Source organism: Mustelus asterias, chromosome 2, assembly GCF_964213995.1.
Source record: "Mustelus asterias chromosome 2, sMusAst1.hap1.1, whole genome shotgun sequence".
Classification (NCBI taxonomy): Eukaryota; Metazoa; Chordata; class Chondrichthyes; order Carcharhiniformes; family Triakidae; genus Mustelus; species Mustelus asterias.
In genome coordinates, this window is record NC_135802.1 from 7,835,920 (window position 1) to 7,856,173 (window position 20,254).

Below are 20,254 nucleotides of genomic sequence, written 5' to 3' on the forward strand. Positions count from 1 at the left end.
CTTTTACGAGCGGGAACAGTTTCTCCCTCTCTACTCTGTCCAGCCCCCTCATGATCTTGAACATCTCGATCAAATCTCCTCTAAGCCTTTTTCTCTCCAAGGAGAAACTCTCCAATCTGTCCTCATCACTGAAGTTTCTCATCCCTGGAATCGTTCTTGTAAACCTCTTCTGCACTCTCTCCAATGTGTTTACACCCTTCCTATAGTGCGGCTCCCAGAACTGTACACAGTATTCCAGCTGAGGTCTTACTTGTGTCTTGTATAAGTTCAGCATAACCTCCTTTGCTGCTCACCATTTTTGTTCAAACAAATTGGATACATCTGTAGATTTGCGTGAAATGGGTTAAATGTTTTAGATCAAATTAATTGGCTCCAGGCTCATATGAGTAAATTGGTGGATTGAGCCCATTTGTCAATTGGGTGTGATCTAGTGATCTATCCACAGCTGTCTTATTTCTTATCTACACACCACCCCTTGGTAACATTATCCCGATCCTCGCTGACCCACATTGGCTCTCCGTCTAGAAAATTTTAAAAACTCATGCTTGTTTTAAAATAGCTCCCTATCTCTATGACCTCCTTCAGCCCCAAACCCTCTGAGGTCTCTGCGCTCCTCCAGTTCTGGTCCCATGTGCATGGTTGGTTTTCATCACTCTACCAATACTGATTGTGGGCTTGGATTTAAGGTGATTGCCAGAAGGATTGGAGGGGACATTGACCTTCTCGATCAGCTCGGCTGGGCAGGCCACATTGTCCACATGCCTGATACGAAACTCCTGAAGCAATAGCTCTAATTGGAGCTTTGACATGGCAAGTGAGCCCCAGGAGGACAGAGGAAATGCCTCAAGGACACCCTCAAAGCCTCCTTGAAAAAGTGCAACATCCCCACCAACACCTGAGAATCCCTGGCTCAAGACCTCCCGAATGGAGGAAAAGCATCCGGGAAGGAGCTGAGCATCTTGGGTTTCATCACTGAGAGCAGATGTCGACAGTGAAAGGAGCGGGTGGCAACCCGGGCACCCCGCCCACCCACTCCTCTGACCACCCTCTGCCACACCTGTGATACAGAGTGTAAGTCACACATTGGGCTCCTCAGTCACCTGAGAACTGTTTTTCAGTGTGGAAGCAAATCATTCTCAACTCTGAGGGACTGCCGAAGAAGAAGAGAGGACAGAAAAACTGTGACACCCAGAGGATGGTGAGTGTCTGGATTTCACTGCCTGAGTTGGTGATTGAGATTGAAATCTTTTACTCATAAAAAAGTACCTGGATCTACATCTGAAGAGCTGGAACTGCGAGACTACGGACCAGGTTGATGCACTATCAATCAAGCAAAGACTAGTTTGTATGCAAGAACAAATAGGCTTTTATTTGCAAAAGACTTGGAGCACACCCCTGCTGATGAACTGGTCCGGCGACTGAGGCAGGGGGATTGGAAGCAGTCACCTTTATACCTGGACCAGGGGAGGAGGAGTCCCAGGCAGGGCCGGCAGAGGCATGCCCAGGCCTGTCACACTCACACACAGGCAATAAACTAACAGTGGTTTACCACACAGGTGCTGGAAAATGGGATTAAAACGAGTGATTAGTTTCTTTTTCTCGCTTTTTTAGATGGCACAGGCTGATTGGGCTGCACCGTAACTTGTCCATGCCTTCTTCAGATGCTTAGACCCTATAAGCTCTGGAAGATTCTTCAAACCCTTTCATCCCTTCAAACACTTTATTTATTAGTGCCACAAGTAGGCTGACATGAACACTGCAATGAAGTTACTGTGAAAATCCCCTAGTGACTCTCAAATGTGGTATGTGCACATTGTTTTGTACATATTCTTGGCATTGTGAGGATGGAGTATACACCAGACTCTGCACATTTCTCAGGCAGTGGGTGCACAGAATGAGTGAACACAGTGGCTGGAATTTTCCAACCATTATTGCCAGTGGGACTTTCCTGCCCCGCTGCACTGGACAGAGATTTGGCGCGTTGCCAAATTCTCTGCCAGCGGGGACTGTGGTGTGAGCGGGCGTTAAGATCAGGCCCAGTGTGCTGATTGCCCCTTTTAAGGGCAACACAGCAGAGTAAGGGTCACCCAGCTCTGCTCCCCTGCCACACACAGCAATCTGGATCATTGGTAGGCAGCCTCTGTGGGCTGGCTTTTATTTGTTTGAGGGCGTGTACCTCAGCCTGGGTACATTTCCCTGGCAGGCTGGGTATATGTTAGAGTTGGAAATCCCCTGGATCTCTCAGCCAGTGAGTATATATCTCCCCCACTCCCTCCACCACTACTTTATGGTCACTTCACAACAAAGGGGCAAGGGTCCCCAAAAATAAAAATAAAGTTAGCCCTGAAATCCGGGAGAGGGGAGGGAAATAAATTGTGTGTCCGTCCGGAAAGTAACAGGAAAGCAGCTGGGGAAATGGATTTGTGAAATCGACATGTTTCTGTCGGGTGTATATTTCTGACATAAATATTTGTGTTCCGACAGGAGGTGTTTGGATACCTGGGGTTCTAATTCCTCGCACACAGCAGCCAGAGGAAAGCCCGGATATTTCTGCTTTTACTTTCTGTTTCGTTTCTCCTCTCGCTGCGGGATTCAGCTGCTGTGTGTGTTTGGAACCAGGAATCTGCTTCTGCAGCGCTGCGGGGAGGTCAGATCCCTCCAGCAGAACCCCCTGGAACAGGGTATGTATGTACAGCATAAGGGCTGCGATCGCGTTATTTCTGCGGCTTGTGTAGTGTGGACTCCCTGAACCCAGTTTACTTCCTGTTGCAATCAGCCCTGCGCCTCTCCTGACTCCATGGCTTCCTCCTTCCGAGCCCCATCACCGTTCCAGGTATTATCATCGCCCTGAGAGTCAGTCAGGGGATTCATTCACTACCTGGTCACCGCTCCCAGGAAATAAGGGTCTGTCTTGGAAACTTCTGTCATCCCCGCCCCCCCCCCAAACCCACTGAAATCTTTGCACTCCTCCTGGGGAGGCAATGGCCTAGTGGTATTATCACTGGCCTACTAATCCAGAGACTTAACTAATGTTCTGGGGGATCTAGGTTCGAATCCCGCCACGGTAGATGGTGGAATTTGAGTTCAATTAAACATATCTGGAATTAAGAATCTATTGATGACCATGAAACCATTGTCAATTGTCAGAAAAACCCATCTGGTCACTAATGTCCCTTAGGGAAGGAAATCTGCCATCCTTACCTGGTCTGGCCAATGAATGCATGTGACATCATAGAATCCCTACGGTACAGGAGGAGGCCATTCGGCCCATCGAGCTTGCACCGACCACAATCCCACCCTATCCCTGTAACCCTGCTAATCCCCCCGAAATTAGAGTCAATATAGCATAGCCAATCAACCTCGCCTGCACATCTTTGGACTGTGGGAGGAAACCGGAGCACCCGGAGGAAAGACACGGGGAGAACGTGCAAACTCCGCACAGACAGTGACCCAAGCCGGGAATCGAACTTTGGGCCACCATGCCGCCCCTCCAGACCCAGAGCAATGTGGTTGACCACTCGGGATGGGCAATAAATGCTGGCCAGTCAGCGACACCCATATACAATAAATAAATTCTGGCCTCTTGGGCATTCCCGAGCCCCAAGCGCTCCACTGGTGACCATGCCTTCAGCTGCCCAGATAACTGCCAGATCAGGAATACATTCTGAAACCTTCCCACCCTCTCTAGGATGGTCACTGAAATTTGCCCTAGTATCCCCTGGTGAAGTCTCTTGCGATGTTTAACTATGTTAAAAGCACTATAAAAATGTCAGTTGTTGCTGGGCATAAAATCCTTTGATTGACATTGAGGGGAGGGGAGAGTGAATAGGGAGGCTTGGTGCCTTACTGAGAGGAGATCAGCGTTAAGGAGCCTTGAAGTGTTGAAAGGGGTCTCGGGAAAGGTAGAATCATAGAATCTATAGTGTAGAAGTTGGCCATTTGGTCCATGGCACCGATAACAATCCCACCCAGGTCCTGTCCTATCCCTGTAACCCCATATATTTATCCTCCAACTCCCCCTGACATCAAAGGGTAATTTAGCATGGCCAATCAACCTAACCCGCACATATTTGGACTGTGGGAGGAAACTGGAGCACCCGGAGGAAATCCTCGCAGACACGGGGAGAACGTGCAAACTCCACAAGACAGTGATCCGATACCGATACCGGAATTGAACCCGGGTCCCTGGCGCTGTGAGACAGCAGTGCTAACCACTGTGCCATTGTGCCTGATAAAGACCAAATTTGCCCCAACTGTGTGCAGGAAATGGGCAGATGTTTCCAGCTGCTTTGCCTCCCATTGCTTGCTCACCCACCCAGTCCTGTTTAGTGTGATATATTGTGAATGGGATGTGGAGAGGGATGGGTACAGCCTTCAGATCTGCCAGTGCCCGTCTGGAACTGGCAGCTGGACTTGGGACACCCGGTGCGGAGAGGGGAGGGTCGGGATGGCGACCTCCTCGTGAACCTGCTTCTGGGCCTGGCGAAACGCACCATTTACCGGTCCAGGCAGCGGGCGATCGAGGGGGCCGTCCATCCTGACTGTCTGTCCCTCTACCGCGGCTACGTTCGCGGCCGGGTGTCCCTGGAGAGGGAGCATGCGGTGTCCACGGGCGCGGTTGACGCCTTCCACGCCCGTTGGGCACCGCAGGGGTTGGGGTGCGTTATTGACCCTGACAATCACATTTTAATTTGATGTTTTTAAGTTTCCTTTGTACTTTGATTTCTGTTCGGGCTGTTCCCCCCTCCTTTTGGGGAGCTGCCCCTTTTTACTTTGTCCTGACTTAATCTGAGTTTGTTTATTTGGTTTGACCTAAAAAGAGGGCAAGCAGTAGATGTGGGACGAACTCAGTTACATTGTTATTTATCCTCTGCCAGATTGTAATGGTTAACTGGTTAATTTGATATGGGAAAGTAGAAGCTGGAAGTAAGTGCAGCAACTGTACTTGTAAAACCACAAGCCTTGGGACAAAAAGTATTTATTGCATTTTTATTTATGAATGCTCCCAAGTTAGTATTTGTTTAAATTCCATAGATAGTGTTATCTATCCCTAACATTCAGCCTAGCCATATTGTAAAAATATTAAAGTTAAAGTAAAGTTTATTTATTAGTCATAAGTAGGCTTACATTAATATTGCAATGAAGTTACTGTGAAAAATCCCCTATGAAATATTATTTCATGTCTGATAAATAATAAATGCCATGTGTTTTATAGTGAGCCTGAAACTAGGTGGAGACATAACTGCTTTCTCTCTCTCTTCCCAATCGGATGTTTTATATTCTTGTCTTTCCTTTGCCTTTTATCCTTGGCCCATAAAGTTGACAGAGAAGGTGCGGTCCTGAAGTGTGGATTGGTGAATGGGAAAAGCCCAGGCTTTGGGCCTACGTATTAGAGAAGGTTGCTGAGCAGTTATGCTGTATTTCTTGAATCCCTGCTCAAAAGATCATTTGTGAGCCAAACAACTACACATTTTAAACCACAAATGATTTTTCTCTGTATAAAGGCTGTCTGGTTTGTCAGTGACCTTGTATCGCAGCATCAAGTTTCCACTCTGCACTCTGTGCCCTTTTTATCGACAAAAAGTTGCCAACTTTGCAAAGCACAGCAAACCACCCCCCCCCCCCCCCAGATATCGAGCAGCAGGGTTGTGGGGGTGGGGTAGGGGTGCAGAGGAGGGGGCCGGGGGGGGGGGGGGGGGGGTGGTGAATCCTGTATTCGTTTGCTCCTCTTTTCTGGTCAGTGGTTTGAATAGATTGTTTGGTTCCATTTCAGTGACAGTGGGCCTTGGGCGAGTTTAGAATGACCAATCCTAGTTTTGGAGCAGGCTGCCCTGTAATTTTGACCATAGATAATGGCCAGATATATAAGTGGGACTTTTGATTGCTGCACAGTGGCGCAGTGGTTAGCACTGCAGCCTCACAGCAAGAAGTCTCACAACACCAGGTTAAAGTCCAACAGGTTTATTTGGTAGCAAATACCATAAGCTTTCGGAGCGCTGCTCCTTCGTCAGATGGAGTGGAAATCTGCTCTCAAACAGTGCAAACAGACAGAATCAAGTTGCAGAATACTGATTAGAATGCGAATCCTACAGCCAGCCAGGTCTTAAATGTACAGACAATGTGGGTGGAGGGAGCATTCAACACAGGTTAAAGAGATGTGTATTGTCTCCAGACAGAACAGCTAGTGAGATTCTGCAAGTCCAGGAGGCAAGCTGTGGGGGTTACTGATAATGTGACATAAATCCAACATCCCAGGGTGGAAGAGTCAATTACTCGGGGGCACAGGTTTAAGGTGTGAGGGGCAAGGTTTCAAGGAGATGTACGAGGCAAGTTTTTTACATAGAGAGTAGTGGGTGCCTGGAACACGTTGCCGGGGGAGATAGTGGAAGCAGATACGATAGTGACTTTTAAGGGGTGTCTTGACAAATACATGAATAGGATGGGAATAGAGGGATACGGTCCCCGGAAGGATAGGGGGTTTTAGTTAAGTGGGGCAGCATGGTCGGTGCAGGCTTGGAGGGCCGAAGGGCCTGTTCCTGTGCTGTAATTTTCTTTGTTCTTTGTTCTTTATGGAGCCGGAGAAGGGGTATCCATGCACCTGGTCTCCCGAGGGGAGCTGGGGATGAATTCCTGGCCAACTTTGAGAACTGCCTGCCGTGCTTCCACAATCTCAATTTGAAGGCTGGACGTTGAGTTTGATGAAGCGTATTGTATCCAGTCTTCAAGGCTCCAACCACTGGTCCGACATCTGTCTTGTCCTCGGTGTTTGTCGTGAAGGTTGGAGGCAGCCAGACTTGTCGGCTCCTTGCCACCCACCAGGGCCTGTGCTTTCCTTTGCCGGGGCTTTGAGATGCGCTGATTGTGGCAGTGGTTGTTTGAATGCTGGACTCACGGATAAATGGTGCCTTTGGGGTGCCTAGAAACAGGAGTAGTTTGCTTTATTCAATGTATGAGAGTGATGTGAATATCCGTGACTTGTTGGCCCTTATTCTGGTGTGCCGTTGAGTAGGTTAGCGCAGCAGTGGCTGTGTTTATCTGGGTTGGGTGGACGGTATGTTGGGAGTAGGTTTCCTGCCCTGACACGTTCCTTTTTGGGGGCTTCTGGACGGCTCTCTCTCCTGAGACTTGGTTCCCCTGGGGATGTAGTGTCTTGTTGACTGAGGGGCCTGAGTGTGAGTCTGGGGGCTTTGGTTCAGCATTGTTGGAGCCTCTTTTCGGATGGAAGTGTAGGTCATCTCCTCCAAGTAATCTTATATGAAGATTTCCAGTCTGTCTGACTTCTAAGTTTGGGCTTCCCAATGGGGGCAATGACCTGCTCCTTGTGAGGTTGTGCTGTTCTGTTCCTGGTATCCTTCCTGTGAAAGTGTATGCGGAAAAAACTACGCCTGGCACCTCTTGGAAATTCTGATGCTTCTCTCTCTGGGGTTTCCTTTCTTCAACCGGGTGACTGGGGTGTTGATATCAGCTCTGATATGTTATAGTTAATCCTGGAGGGTTGCCCTTGTCTTGCTGGGAGGAGGGGGGTACAGAGAGGGGGGAGACAATGGAGGGATTTGAAAATATGGCTGAGAATTTGAAAATTGCGTAATTACACAAGTTTTTGCTCAACCCTCCTGATAATTCCTTTGCCACCACAGCAATGTTTGATTGCGCTCCTGTGAAGCCGATTGGGACACTTGCCTGCATTAAGGCCTTTGTCTAATAACAGCCTGTTGTTTATTAACCATTGTCTATTCCCAAGCTGAAGGTTGGTCACATGATGGCAGCAATCGAACCAGAAAACATCATTCATTTAGATTTTGATTGCGCTTCTGAAGAAACTGGTATGAAAAGAACCATCTTGTGCGCTAAATTTGACAATTGGTGAAACCACTGATGTCTCGTTCAGCTCCACAATCACCACCCAGGTGTAACCAATGTCAACTCCTTTTTCACCTCCAGCCTGAGATCCCATCGAGGGTTAGAATCCCTACAGTGCAGAAGGAGGCCATTCGGCCCATCGAGTCTGCACCAATCACGCAGGCCCTATCCTATTCCCATAACCCCACATATTTAGCCCGCTAATCTCCCTAACACTACATAACTACATAATTCTCAGTGTGTGGTCTCACCAATGTGTACTTTTATACTCCAGCCCCTTTCAACAAATAACAGCATTCCATTTGCCTTCCTAATCACTTGCTGCACCTGCATGCTAACCTGCACGCATCAGGATACCCAGATCCCTCTGTACCTCAGAGTTCAGCAATCTCTCTCCATTTAAATAATTACTGCTTTTCTATTCTTCCTGTTAAAGTGGACACATTTCCATATTCCCACATTCTACTTCATCTGCCAGTTTTTTTGCCCACTCGCTTAATCTGTCTATATCCCTGAGTAGACTCTCTGTATTCTCCTCACAACTTACCTTCCTGCCTATTTTGTATCATCGGCAAGTTTAGCAACCATGCATTTGGTCCCTTTACCAAGTCAGTTTGGGTGCCGGAGCTTTCCGCAGCACCAGAGGGAAGTGAGTTGCCACAAGAGAGTCATGGGCCTGGCACTCCGAGTATACAAACTTATGAATTTGATCTATAAGAGCAGAAGTAGGCCATTCGGCCCCTCGAGCCTGCTCCACCAGTCAATAAGAACATGGCTGATTGGTTTGTGTTTTGAATTCCACATTCCCATCTAACCCCTGCTCCCCTCCCTCTGCGATAACTTTCGGTTTGATTCTCTCACCGAACAAAAATCTACCTCCAAATTCACGTGGCTTCCCCTTGTTTCGTTGATGTTGCCCTGGGCCTAATGCTGGAGGCTGTGAGGGAGAGGAGGACAGATGACACAAACTGCCGATGGGATTAGGGGACATTAACTTTCAGATTGGTGAATTGGGCAAAGTATGCACGTGGGCAGAAAAGTAGCAGATCATTTTTAATGCAATAAAGGGAAAATAGACAATGCTTAATGTACTTAATGAGAAAATACTGAAGAATGTGGATGATCAAAGAGAACTATGGGTTCAAACCTAGGTTTTGATTTGATTTGTTATTGTCACATGTATTAACATACAGTGAAAAGTATTGTTTCTTGCGCGCTATACAGACAAAACATACCATTCATAGAGAAGGAAACGAGAAAGTGCAGAATGTAGTGTTACAGTCATAGCTGGGGTGGAGAGAAAGATCAACTTAATGAAAGGTAAGTCCATTCAAAAGTCTGATGGCAGCAGGGAAGAAGCTGTCCTTGAGTCGGTTGGTATGTGACCTCAGACTTTTATATTCTTTTCCTGACGGAAGAAGGTGGAAGAGAGAATATCTGGGGTGCGTGGGGTCCTTAATTATACTGGCTGCTTTGCCGAGGCAGCGGGAAGTGTAGACAGAGTCAATGGGTGGGAGGCTGGTTTGCGTGATGGATTGGGCTACATTCACGACCTTTTGTAGTTTCTTGCGGTCTTGGCGAATTTAATGTTCTTGGTGAGTTTAATGCCTGACAGTGAGAATGTGACTTGACAGATTAATAAATCCCATCAACATTTAATGTTTTTTCACAGGGGCATTGAAAACAACAGCAAAGACATTATCATAAATCTGTTCAAAACTTTGCTGGCCCAAGTTATAAATATATCCAGTGTTGTGAATTCCACTATTGAGAGGACATTAAATTCTCCAGAATGAGAAACAATCCCAGTGTGAAGAGAATTGAGAAGTGAAAATCCCCGCGTCGCCACACTCCGGCGCCTGTTCGGGTACACTGAGGGAGAATTTAACACGGCCAATGCACCTAACCAGCACATTTTTCGGACTGTGGGAGGAAACCGGAGCACCCGGAGGAAACCCATGCAGACACAGGGAGAATGTGGAGACTCCACATAGTGACCCAAGCCGGGATTCGAACCCGGGTCCCTGGCACTGTGAGGCAGCAGTGCTAACCACTGTGGCACCGTGTTGCCCAGAATTTTAAAACGGATGAAGAATTTTAGTAAAATAAATAGGGAAGACTTCCTTAGCTAGAGAACCTGTAAGAACCAGTTAGCAAATTAAAATGTTCGCATTGGAGTAGAGAGAGGGCCCCGGAAGACTGTCGTTTCTACGGCAAATGGTTAAGATAGAGACTGTTACACCTTTAAAGGGAATGGGTTGAATATTTGGAGTGGGAGGACATAGGCCTATTGGATGAATGCAGGACAACTGGACTTTTTCTGCCGTGCTGCAATAAGGAGCTAGTACAGCCATGATAGAACAAATGGCCTCCCACTGTGCTACAATCCTCTATCACCCGCAAACTCTACATACTTGAATGAAAACTAAGTGCTGCGGATGTGGGAGTTCCGCAATAAAAACAGAAAATGCTGGAAAATCTCAGCAAGTCTTTCTGCGTCTGTGGAGGGAGAGAGACTGAGTTAATGTTTTGAGTCCAGTACAGTATAAATCTTCTTCAGCGTTCATGGTGACCTTTACTCAGTTAACACTCTCTGCTTTGAATTTGGCCATTCAGTTTCCTGCCAGGAGCTCAAACATTGGCAGATCCAGGCTGGCTTTTTGTAATCATAGGTTGACCTTCTTGCACTGTGTGTGTTCCAGAGGGTTAGGATGGAGCAGCCGGATGACCGTGTGCTGCAGGTGCATGGCATCACTGACGACACGCCCTTGGACATTCTCACCTTGTACTTTGAGAGTAAACGCCGCTCCGGGGGAGGAACCATCACCTCCGTCAGACAACAGGGTGACTGCGCCGTGATCACCTTTGAGAACCCGGCAGGTAAGATGGCAAGTGGCTAACAGCAAAGAGAGAGGGAACGAGGGAAAGAAAAGTAGGAACAAGACCACGAGTTGCCATTAAAGCTCCACTGCTGATGGATCTTGGTGTTAATTATAGAATCTTAGAACCTTACAGTGCAGAAGGAGGCCATTCGGCCCATCTATTCTGCACAGACCACAATCCCACCCAGGCCCTATCCCCATAACTCCATGTATTTACCCTAGCTCGACCCCCTGACACTAAGAGTCAATTTAGCATGGCCAATGCACCTAACCAGCACATCTTTGGACTGTGGGAGGAAACCGGAGCATCCAGAGGAAACCCACGCAGACACGGGGAGAACGTGCAAACTCCACACAATGACCCAAGCCAGGAATCGATCCCGGGTCCCTGGCGCTGTGAGGCAGCAATGCTAACCACTGTGCCATCGTGCCCATTAGGAAGAAGTGTGGCTGACACCACTTCAAAATGAACTTTCCTTTAGGGCCTTCTTGAGGCCCAGTGCCTTCAACACTCTGTCCCTTTGTAACTCGTGGAAAAGAGAGCTGGATTTTTATTCAGGACGGTATTGATGTGTGAATAAATGGGATTCATTCTCGCTGACCTGCCGTGATCAGTAATGATGTGAAGAGTTTGTGCTGTCCCAGTCCATGATTAATTCCTCCTCTATTTCTCAAAGATCAGGATGGTTGGGAAAGGTGGGAACCAATGAATGGAGGCCTGTTGATGTGAAGCGAGGCTTAATTCTGAGGTGGCGGCAGGGAAATCAAATCTCTGGTGGTCCTTACGCCCCTCCTGTGTTACCTGTTGGACAGCCTGGTTTGCACCCATTTCCTTTCCAATAAAAGGGGCAGAGCCGTAACGCAGCATCTTAGAGCCTCAGCACACTGTACCCTGGGTCCCACAATGTGGTCTCTTGTCTGTGGTACTTTGTATGATGACCATGTACCGGGTTTGAATGTCCTGTGCTTATTCACAGACTTTCTCACTCATTCTTTCCTGAATACTTTTCAAACAATTAAAATTTGAAAATGTGTTGGATTCCTTCGTCTGAATATCCCAAATCTTCCCTCCTCTGCACCACCTCCCCTCCCCTTGAAAGTCTTACTCGTTCTCAGCTCAGCTGAGTGGCACAGTGGTTAGCGCTGCTGCCTTACAGCGCCAGGGACCCGGGTTCAATTCCGGCCTTGGGTCACTGTCTGTGTGCAGTCTGCACATTCCCCCCGTGTCTGCGTGGGTTTTCTCTGGGCGCTCCGGTTTCCTCCCACAGTCCAAAGATGTGCAGGTTAGGTAGATTGGCCGTGCTAAATTGCCCCTTAGTGTCAGGGGGATTAGCGGGGTAAATATGCGAGGTTACGGGAATAGGGCCTGGGTGGGATTGTGGTTGGTGCAGGCTCAATGGGCCGAATGGCCTCCTCCTGCACTGTAAGGTTTCTATGATTCTAGCTTACTGTGTGTTGTTTTAAAATTCAATCCCGAATTATTCCTTTTTTTGTTTTAATGCTGATTATAGATGCTCAGTGCGTTCTGTCCAAGTCAGTTCACAAGTTCCAGAATGTTGCCCTTACTGTGAGGAGGCCACCGCCAAATGACCCAAGGAAAGTAGTACTCCGCGGACTGAAGCCACAGATCTTGGATGATACATTAATACTTTACCTTGAGTGCATCAGTGATCGCAGCAGTGAGCAGTTTACTATCCACTATGACCAAGACAGACTGCAAGCACTTATTCAGTTCCAGGAAGCTTTGTCTGCACAAGGTATGTGGATATGTGTGAGTGTGGATTCCTGCTCGTGCACCTGCTATAGATATTTAATTCCCTCTCCTCCTGAAGGCCTGGATTATGGATCTTGCTGTGAGTGTTGTGGTAACATCACTGGAGCAGAAACCCAGAAAACCTGGAAAACGTCTATTCAAATCTCACATTGAATTTTAATCCAAAAATCTGGAAATAATTAACCAGTATCAGTAAAAATGACTATGAAACTAAAATGATTTATTCTGAAGGGAAGGAAACTGTTTGTGACTCCAGTCCCATGCTATCGTATTAACCTCCCCTGAAGTTGCTGAGTGATATCAATCAGTTACAGAAAACTATTGCAAAGAATAAGGTCTTTCACCACATTTCTGGGTAATAAGGGATGACACAGTAAGAAGTTTAACAACATCGTGGGTGGCACAGTGGTTAGCACTGTTGCTTCACAGCTCCACGGACCTGGGTTCGATTCCCGGCTTGGGTCACTGTCTGTGTGGAGTTTGCACATTCTCCTCGTGTCTGCGTGGGTTTCCTCCGGGTGCTCCGGTTTCCTCCCACAGTCCAAAGATGTGCGGGTTAGGTCGATTGGCCATGCTAAAATTGCCCCTTAGTGTCCTGGGATGCGTAGATTAGAGGGATTAGCGGGTAAAATATGTAGGGATATGGGGGTAGGGCCTGGGTGGGATTGTGGTCGGTGCAGACTCGATGGGCCAAATGGCCTCTTTCTGCACTGTAGGGATTCTATGATTCTAACACCAGGTTAAAGTCCAACAGGTTTATTTGGTAGCAAAAGCCACACAAGTTTATATTTGTGTGGCTTTTGCTACCAAATAAACCTGTTGGACTTTAACCTGGTGTTGTTAAACTTCTTACTGTGTTTACCCCAGTCCAACGCCGGCATCTCCACATCATAATAAGGGATGGGCAGTGAATACCAGACTTGCCGGAAACACCCATGAAAATATAATATTTAAGGAGAAAGACTGCATTCTACTGATGTCAGCGGCCAACCAATAACCTCAGTGATTGTCTTGGCTGAGATTGGCTGGTTCAGTACAGATCAGAGCCCAACCATTGGAGCACTGCAGACAGGTCACCTTCTTGACTTGAGCTGTCAGGGAGGCTGGATTGTAGATTTGTGATGATCGGGGTTTGTACGAAAGAGGAAGGATTGCAGTTATACAGCACTTTATTGGACGTCACGGTAGTTAGTACTGCTGCCTCACAGCGTCAGGGACCCGGGTTCGATTCCAAGCCGTGCAGAGCTTGCACGTTCTCCCCGTGTCTGCGTAGGTTTCCTCCGGGTGCTCCAGTTTCCTCCCACAGTCCAAAGATGTGCGGGTTCGGTAGATTGGCCGTGCTAAATTGGCCCTTAGTGTCAGGGGGACTAGCTAGGGTAAATGTATGTGGTTACGGAGGTAGGGCCTGGGTGGGATTGTGGTTGGTGCAGACTCGATGGGCCGAATGGCCTCCTTCTGCACTGTAGGGATTCCATGATTCATGACTCCCAGACATTTCAAAACGCTTTGCAGACAATGGTGTACTTTTGAAATGTAACCGTGCTTAGATTTTTCTGCTCATGGCCCAGGATGGGATTTGAAGCCAGGACTTTGTAGTTTCAAGGTGGGAACGCTACAAACTGAGCCACAGCTTGCACACACTGGAGTGTGTCTGTGAAGCGTTTCGCAGTGTTCTAGAAGAGCAATCCATTCACAAGAATGGGTGGCACGGTGGCACAGTGGTTAGCACTGCTGCCTCACAGCAACCAGGGACCTGGGTTCGATTCCCGGCTTGGGTGACTGTCTGTGTGGAGTTTGCACGCTCTCCCCGTGTCTGCATGGGTTTCCTCCCACAATCCAAAGATGTGCGGGTTAGGTTGATTGGCCATGCTAAATTGACCCTAGTGTCAGGGGGATTAGCAGGATAAATATGTAGGGATATGGGAGTAGGGCCTGGGTGGGATTGTGGTCGGTACAGACTCGATGGGCTGAATGACCTCCTTCTGCACTGTAGGGATTCTATGAAGACAGAAAATAAAAATATACTGATATGAGTGTTGGTTCCCAGCCTCATTCTTCTGACTGTTATCACTCCGCTTGCATCTGGATGTAGTGATGAGACATACATCCCAGCAAACTGCTATCAAACCAACCAATCACCCATTCCCTCAAATATCTATTCAGTTTTCCTGTTAAATTATTCCACATTATTTACCTCCCTATGTCATCCATTCCACACATTCACCTCTCGCTACAGAAAATAAATAATAAACAGGATAGTAACTTGTTTTCATTGTGAGCTGTTGGACATCCCAAACCCATTAGAACCAACAAGTTACTTCTAAAATTTAGAGTTCTCCAAAAACAGCCACCAACTTGTACACAGCAAGATCCCACAAACAGCAGTGCGACACATAGCCAAAGGAACGGTTTTGCTGGTGTTTGTTGAGGGTGAGATGTTGGCCAGTATACTGGAAAAACCTCAAAGGAAGTTGCTGGAAATAACCAGCAGGCCAGGCAGCGTCTGTGGAGAGAGGATCAGTTAGCATAGGTCGATGACCTTTGATCAGAAAGTGTTCGGCTTTTGTTGTGTCTGTAAATCCATCTTACAGTGCCGAAGAAGGCCATTCCGCCCATCGAGTCTGCACTGACTGCAATACCACCCAGGCCCTATCCCCATAACCCCATGCATTTATCCTAACTAGTCCCCCTGACACTAAGGGGCAATTTAGCACGGCCAATCCAGCTAACCTACACATCTTTCAGACTGTGGGAGGAAACCGGAGCACCCGGAGGAAACCCACACAGACACGGGGAGAACGTGCAGACTCTGCACAGACAGTGACCCAAGCCGGGAATCAAACCCGAGTCCCTGGCACTGAGGCAGCAGTGTTAACCAGTGTGCCACCACCGTACACCTCCCTGAATGTTGCCAAGTGCTCGGGCAAACGGTGTGCAGCTTAACACCTCCTCCAGCAGAGCAGCACCACCTCGGTGCTGTCTGCCTGGATTTGATGCTCTAGCCTGGAGTGGGTTTGAGTCTGAGATTCAGAGGCCTGAGTTTCACTGGTTGTTAATTATAATATATCACACCAAACCTTGCTAATCTAAGCCAAAGATTTAAGCGCTGCAGTATACAACTTTGTGTTTGTGGCTCCCATTGTTTATCATTCATTCAGGCATCGCTAGCTAGGCCAGCATTTAATACCCACCCCTAATTTCCCTTGAACTGAGTGGCTTGCTAGACCATTTCAGAGGGGAATATTTAAGAGTCCACCACATCGTTGTGGGTCTGGGGCCACATGTCGGCCAGACCGGGTCACACTCATGAACATCGGTTCCAATGATCATCAGATTTTTTTACTGAATTCAAATTTCACCATCTACTGTGGTGGGATTCAACCCGGGACCCCAGAGCCTGGGTGTCTGGATTACCAGTCCAGTGACAATACCACTGTGCCACCCTGCATGGTGAGCTTGCAGTCTGGCATTATTGAGAATGGCAGAGATAGCAAGATGTTCCCTGCCAATGGGAGGCGGTGAAGAGGGGGAATTGGACAACCAATAATATTGATGGAAATCCACAGTAGAAGATCTCAGTTGGTTTGGATTCTGGGTCCAATCTTGTACATGGACAGCTTTCCGCATTTTAAAATTTATTTTCCAGATGTTGAGAAGATGAAGCAAAAGGCCAGAGGCCGATGTTTGCAGGGCGCTGCCATCGAAGTTGATCAGCTGCCCCGGACTGACCGCATTCTGGTGGAAAATCTCAGTCCCACAGACGATGTGGACATCTTGAGCCTTTACTTTGAGAGCAAACGCAGCAATGGAGGGAGCGTGCTCAATGTTACCATGGTTTCCCAAGGAAAAGCCATCGTTGTGTTCCAGGAATGGGAAGGTATGTACTCACGGATTAGCTTACTTATTCTGCAGGCTGTGCGAAATGGGCTGGAATTCTCCGGCCGTTCACACTGGCGGGATTGTCTGGTCCTGCTGGCAGCACACCCCCTGCCGCGGGTATCCCAGTGCCGTAGGGTGGCTTCAATGGGCGTTCCCATTGACTCCGAAGGGACCAGAAGATTCTGCCAGCAGTGAATGGCACTTCTGCCGGTGAGAAAACACTAAGGGGTGGCCAGAGAATCTTGCCCATTGCAGTTGGGTATTGTGGTCCTCAGGTGGTGAGTTCAAATCCCACGTTTCTGATTTTGAAAAAAAATTGTTGGAAAAGTTGACGGATTATCATCAAAACTCCACTATTCTATAATGTCCTTCAAGTGAGTTGTACCAACTTTAGACCCAAGCCACTAAGGCCATTGCATGCAGGCCAGACTTTGCTTTAGTAGCTTTATAGAAGGAGGAGGAGGCTATTCAGCCCCTCGAGCCTGTTCCGTCATTTAATAAAATCATGGCTGATCTGCACATCAAATAAATCTAGCGATCTCAGTTTCATAGAATCATAGAATCTACAGTGCTGAAGGAGGCCATTTGGCCCATCGAGCCTGTACCGACAACAGTCCGACCCAGATCCTGTCCTATCCCTGTAATCCCACATATTTACCCTGCTAACTCCCTGACACTAAGGGGCAATTTAGCATGGCCGATCTACCTAACCAGCACGTCTTTCAGACTGTGGGAGGAAACAGGAGCAACCGGAGGAAACCCACGCAGACACAGGGAGAAAGTGAAAACTTCACACAGCCAGAATGGAACCTGGGTCCCTGGTGCTGTGAGGCAGCAGTGCTAACCACTGTGCCACCCTGTCACCCCTAGTTTTGAAATTTTCAGTTAAGCCCTCTCCCCATTCCACTCTTCTGCGCAATAGCTTCTTGGGGAAGAGAGATTCAGCTTTCCATGACATTTTGTGTAAGGTGCCAAGGCTGACACTCCAGTGCAGTACTGAGGGGGAGCTGCACTGTTAGGGGTGCCGTCTTTCAGAGGAAATATTACACAAGGCTCCCATCTGCCCTCTTGGGAGAATGTGAAAGATTCCACGGAGCTATTTAAACAAAGCACAGGCGAGTTCTCCCTGGTTTGTGATAAGGTTAATTAATATCTAAAAGAAAATAAATATTTAACGATCATAAGCGTAGTGGGACAGGTGATGGTATCAAGGCTGCGGCTTGTGGGAGTTCATGGATACCGGTGTTATGCAGGGCAGGCACATCTGCAATAAGTTAATTTTATTATTTAAGTTTATTTATTAGTCACAAGTAGGCTTACATTAACACTGCAAAGAAGTTACTGTGAAAATCCCCTAGTCGCCACAGTCCGGCACCTGTTCAGGTACACTGAGGGAGAATTCAGCATGGCCAATGCACCTAACCAGCACGTCTTTCAGACTGTGGGAGGAAACCAGAGCAGATACGGGGAGAACGTGCAGACTCCGCACAGACAGTGATCCAAGCCGGGAATTGAACCCAGGTCCCTGGCGCTGTGAGGCAGCAATGTTAACCACTGTGCCGCCGTGCCGCGGCTTGAGGACCTTCGGCTCAGAGTCATTGAGCTGGAGGCTCAGCTGCGGATGCTGCAACACTTCAGGGAGGGAGGGAGTTAATTAGATGCTTTGTTTCAGAAGGTAGACCCACCCCTTAGGATAGGGTCTTCTGGTTTGGAAAGTGGTCAGGAACATGGGAGTGTAACTGCAGCTGAGACAGGTAAGGGGACCCTGAGGACAGGAGTGTTAGCCGCTGCAATTGTCCAACACGGTTTGAGGTTCTCTCTGTTTGTTTGGATGAGAGTGGGGGCTGCAGGGTGGATGAGCTGACTGACCATGGTACAGGAAGCTATTCAAGCGGGGGGAAAGTAGTGGCAGTAGGAGACAGTATAGTGAGGGGAGTTAACGCTGTACAAAGGCGTGGGAGTCCAGACGGCTGTGTTGCCAGGGCCAGGGACATATGGCTTACAAAGCAAAAGGATATGACAGCATTGTAAAGCTATTTAAGTAATACTATCCAGTGTGACAGGAAGGGACAGAGTGCACGAACATCAAACAAAAGCAGCATATAGAGTCAAAGAGGAAAGAAATGGTAAAGACAAAATTAATGGCTCACTACTTAAATACATGTAGTAATCAACACAAAATAAATTAATTAATTAGCAGGGCATGTTATAAGGTAATCACGGGCAAGTCCAGTAAAGAATTCAGGAGAAAGTTCTTTACTGTGAGATTGGCTGGAATGTGATTCTGCGACCAAGTGGAAGGCTGAGGGGGACGGCGTCGATGCATTTGAGGGAAAAACGAAATAAATGCAGACAGGAAGAACAGGATATGCTAATCAGGTGAGATTTAAGAGAAGGTGAGAGGAGGCTTGTGTGGAGCATAAACACTGACAGAGTCCAAATGGTCTCTGTCTGTGCAGTGTCCATGGAAGGACTAGATTAATCAGTGGGGCAACTTCAGGGATGTGTTGTCCACGACACAATCTTCCCTTAAATCACCCAGTCCCACCCGCTGCGGGAATTGTCGTGATTGGGACAGAGAATTCAATGGACAAGCAAGAGGTCCGTTGCCCTCGGGCAAGTGGAAAATCTGGCCCAGCATGTACCAATGTCACTATTGTTGGGTAGAGTAATTGGAGATTGGGAGGTAGGACGTTAGAATTTGGTGTTTGTAAGAATGGGAAAATTGTAAAATGCTAGGGGGGGAAAGCATTGCCTGGTCCCTTTAAAAGGTGCTGCTTTTTCTGTGCTTAGGGATTTTTAAGAAAATGCAAGTACACAGGGAGCACAAACTGAAACATTAGTATTGAAAGGCCAAGCAGCAGTGTTACCAAGACAACAGGCTCTTGAATTTCGCCAATCAATTTGAATCAGACATTTAGATACCAAAAACCGATTAAATTTAAATCTAATGGTTTTGACAACCCAGAACCAATCCTATTGTGGGAAATATTGAGATATATATATATATACATATACATATTACGGCACAGTGGTTAGCACTGCTGCCTCACAACTCCAGGGACCCGGGTCCGATTCAAAACTTGGGCCACTGTCTGTGCGGAGTCTGCACGTTCTCCCCGTGTCTGCGTGGATTTCCTCCGGGTGCTCCAGTTTCCTCCCACAGTCCAAAGATGCTAAATTGCCCCTTAGTGTCCTGGGATGCGTAGGTTCGAGCGGGGTAAATATGTGGAGTTACGGGGATAGGGCCTAGATGGGATTGTTGTCAGTGCAGACCCGATGGGCCGAATGGCCTCCTTCTGCACAGTATGGTTTCAATGATTCTATAATGTCATCATGAGTATAAAAGAAGGGGGCAGTGGAACAAAAAGAGAGAGTAACTGCCACCTGCCAGAGCTAACAGCTCTCAACTGCAGCAAGAGAGAATCGCTGGCTCTCATAGCTTCATCTATGTCTTAGAGAAAGCACCATCTAGACAGCAAAGGTCCCAAAGAAGTTCCAGACAGAAGAATCAACAGAGAAGGCCCAGAATATTCCAGAAGATATAAAACGCTTTTGACAAGGTGTCTCACGGGAGACTGCTGACAACGCCAAAAGGCCTTTGACAAGGTGCCTCACGGGAGACTGCTGAGTAAAATAAGGGCCCATGGTATTCGAGGCAAGGTACTAACATGGATTGACGATTGGCTGTCAGACAGAAGGCAGAGAGTTGGGATAAAAGGTTCTTTCTCAGAATGGCAACCGGTGACAAGTGGTGTCCCGCAGGGTTCAGTGTTGGGGCCACAGCTGTTCTCTTTATATATTAACGATCTAGATGACGGGACTGGGAGCATTCTGGCCAAGTTTGCCGATGATACAA

At 47.7% G+C, this 20,254-nt stretch overlaps 1 protein-coding gene across 3 annotated transcripts in view; it reads left to right on the forward strand.

Moving 5' to 3' along the window:
* The first annotated feature begins 2,094 nt into the window (after positions 1–2,094).
* The window catches only part of parp10 (poly(ADP-ribose) polymerase family member 10), a 50,719-nt gene continuing 32,559 nt past the window's right edge, over positions 2,095–20,254 (forward strand). Inside the window, exons 1-5 of one of the 3 annotated variants that reach the window (XM_078230595.1) lie at positions 2,095–2,129; positions 2,485–2,681; positions 10,563–10,740; positions 12,254–12,499; positions 16,163–16,393. In XM_078230595.1, coding sequence (XP_078086721.1) covers positions 10,572–10,740; positions 12,254–12,499; positions 16,163–16,393 — 646 coding nt within the window. In that variant the 5' untranslated portion in view covers positions 2,095–2,129; positions 2,485–2,681; positions 10,563–10,571. Of the gene's footprint in view, positions 2,130–2,243; positions 2,249–2,484; positions 2,682–10,562; positions 10,741–12,253; positions 12,500–13,720; positions 13,843–16,162; positions 16,394–20,254 lie in introns of those variants that run through there. The other 2 variants (XM_078230603.1, XM_078230611.1) reach the window with 2 other exon arrangements.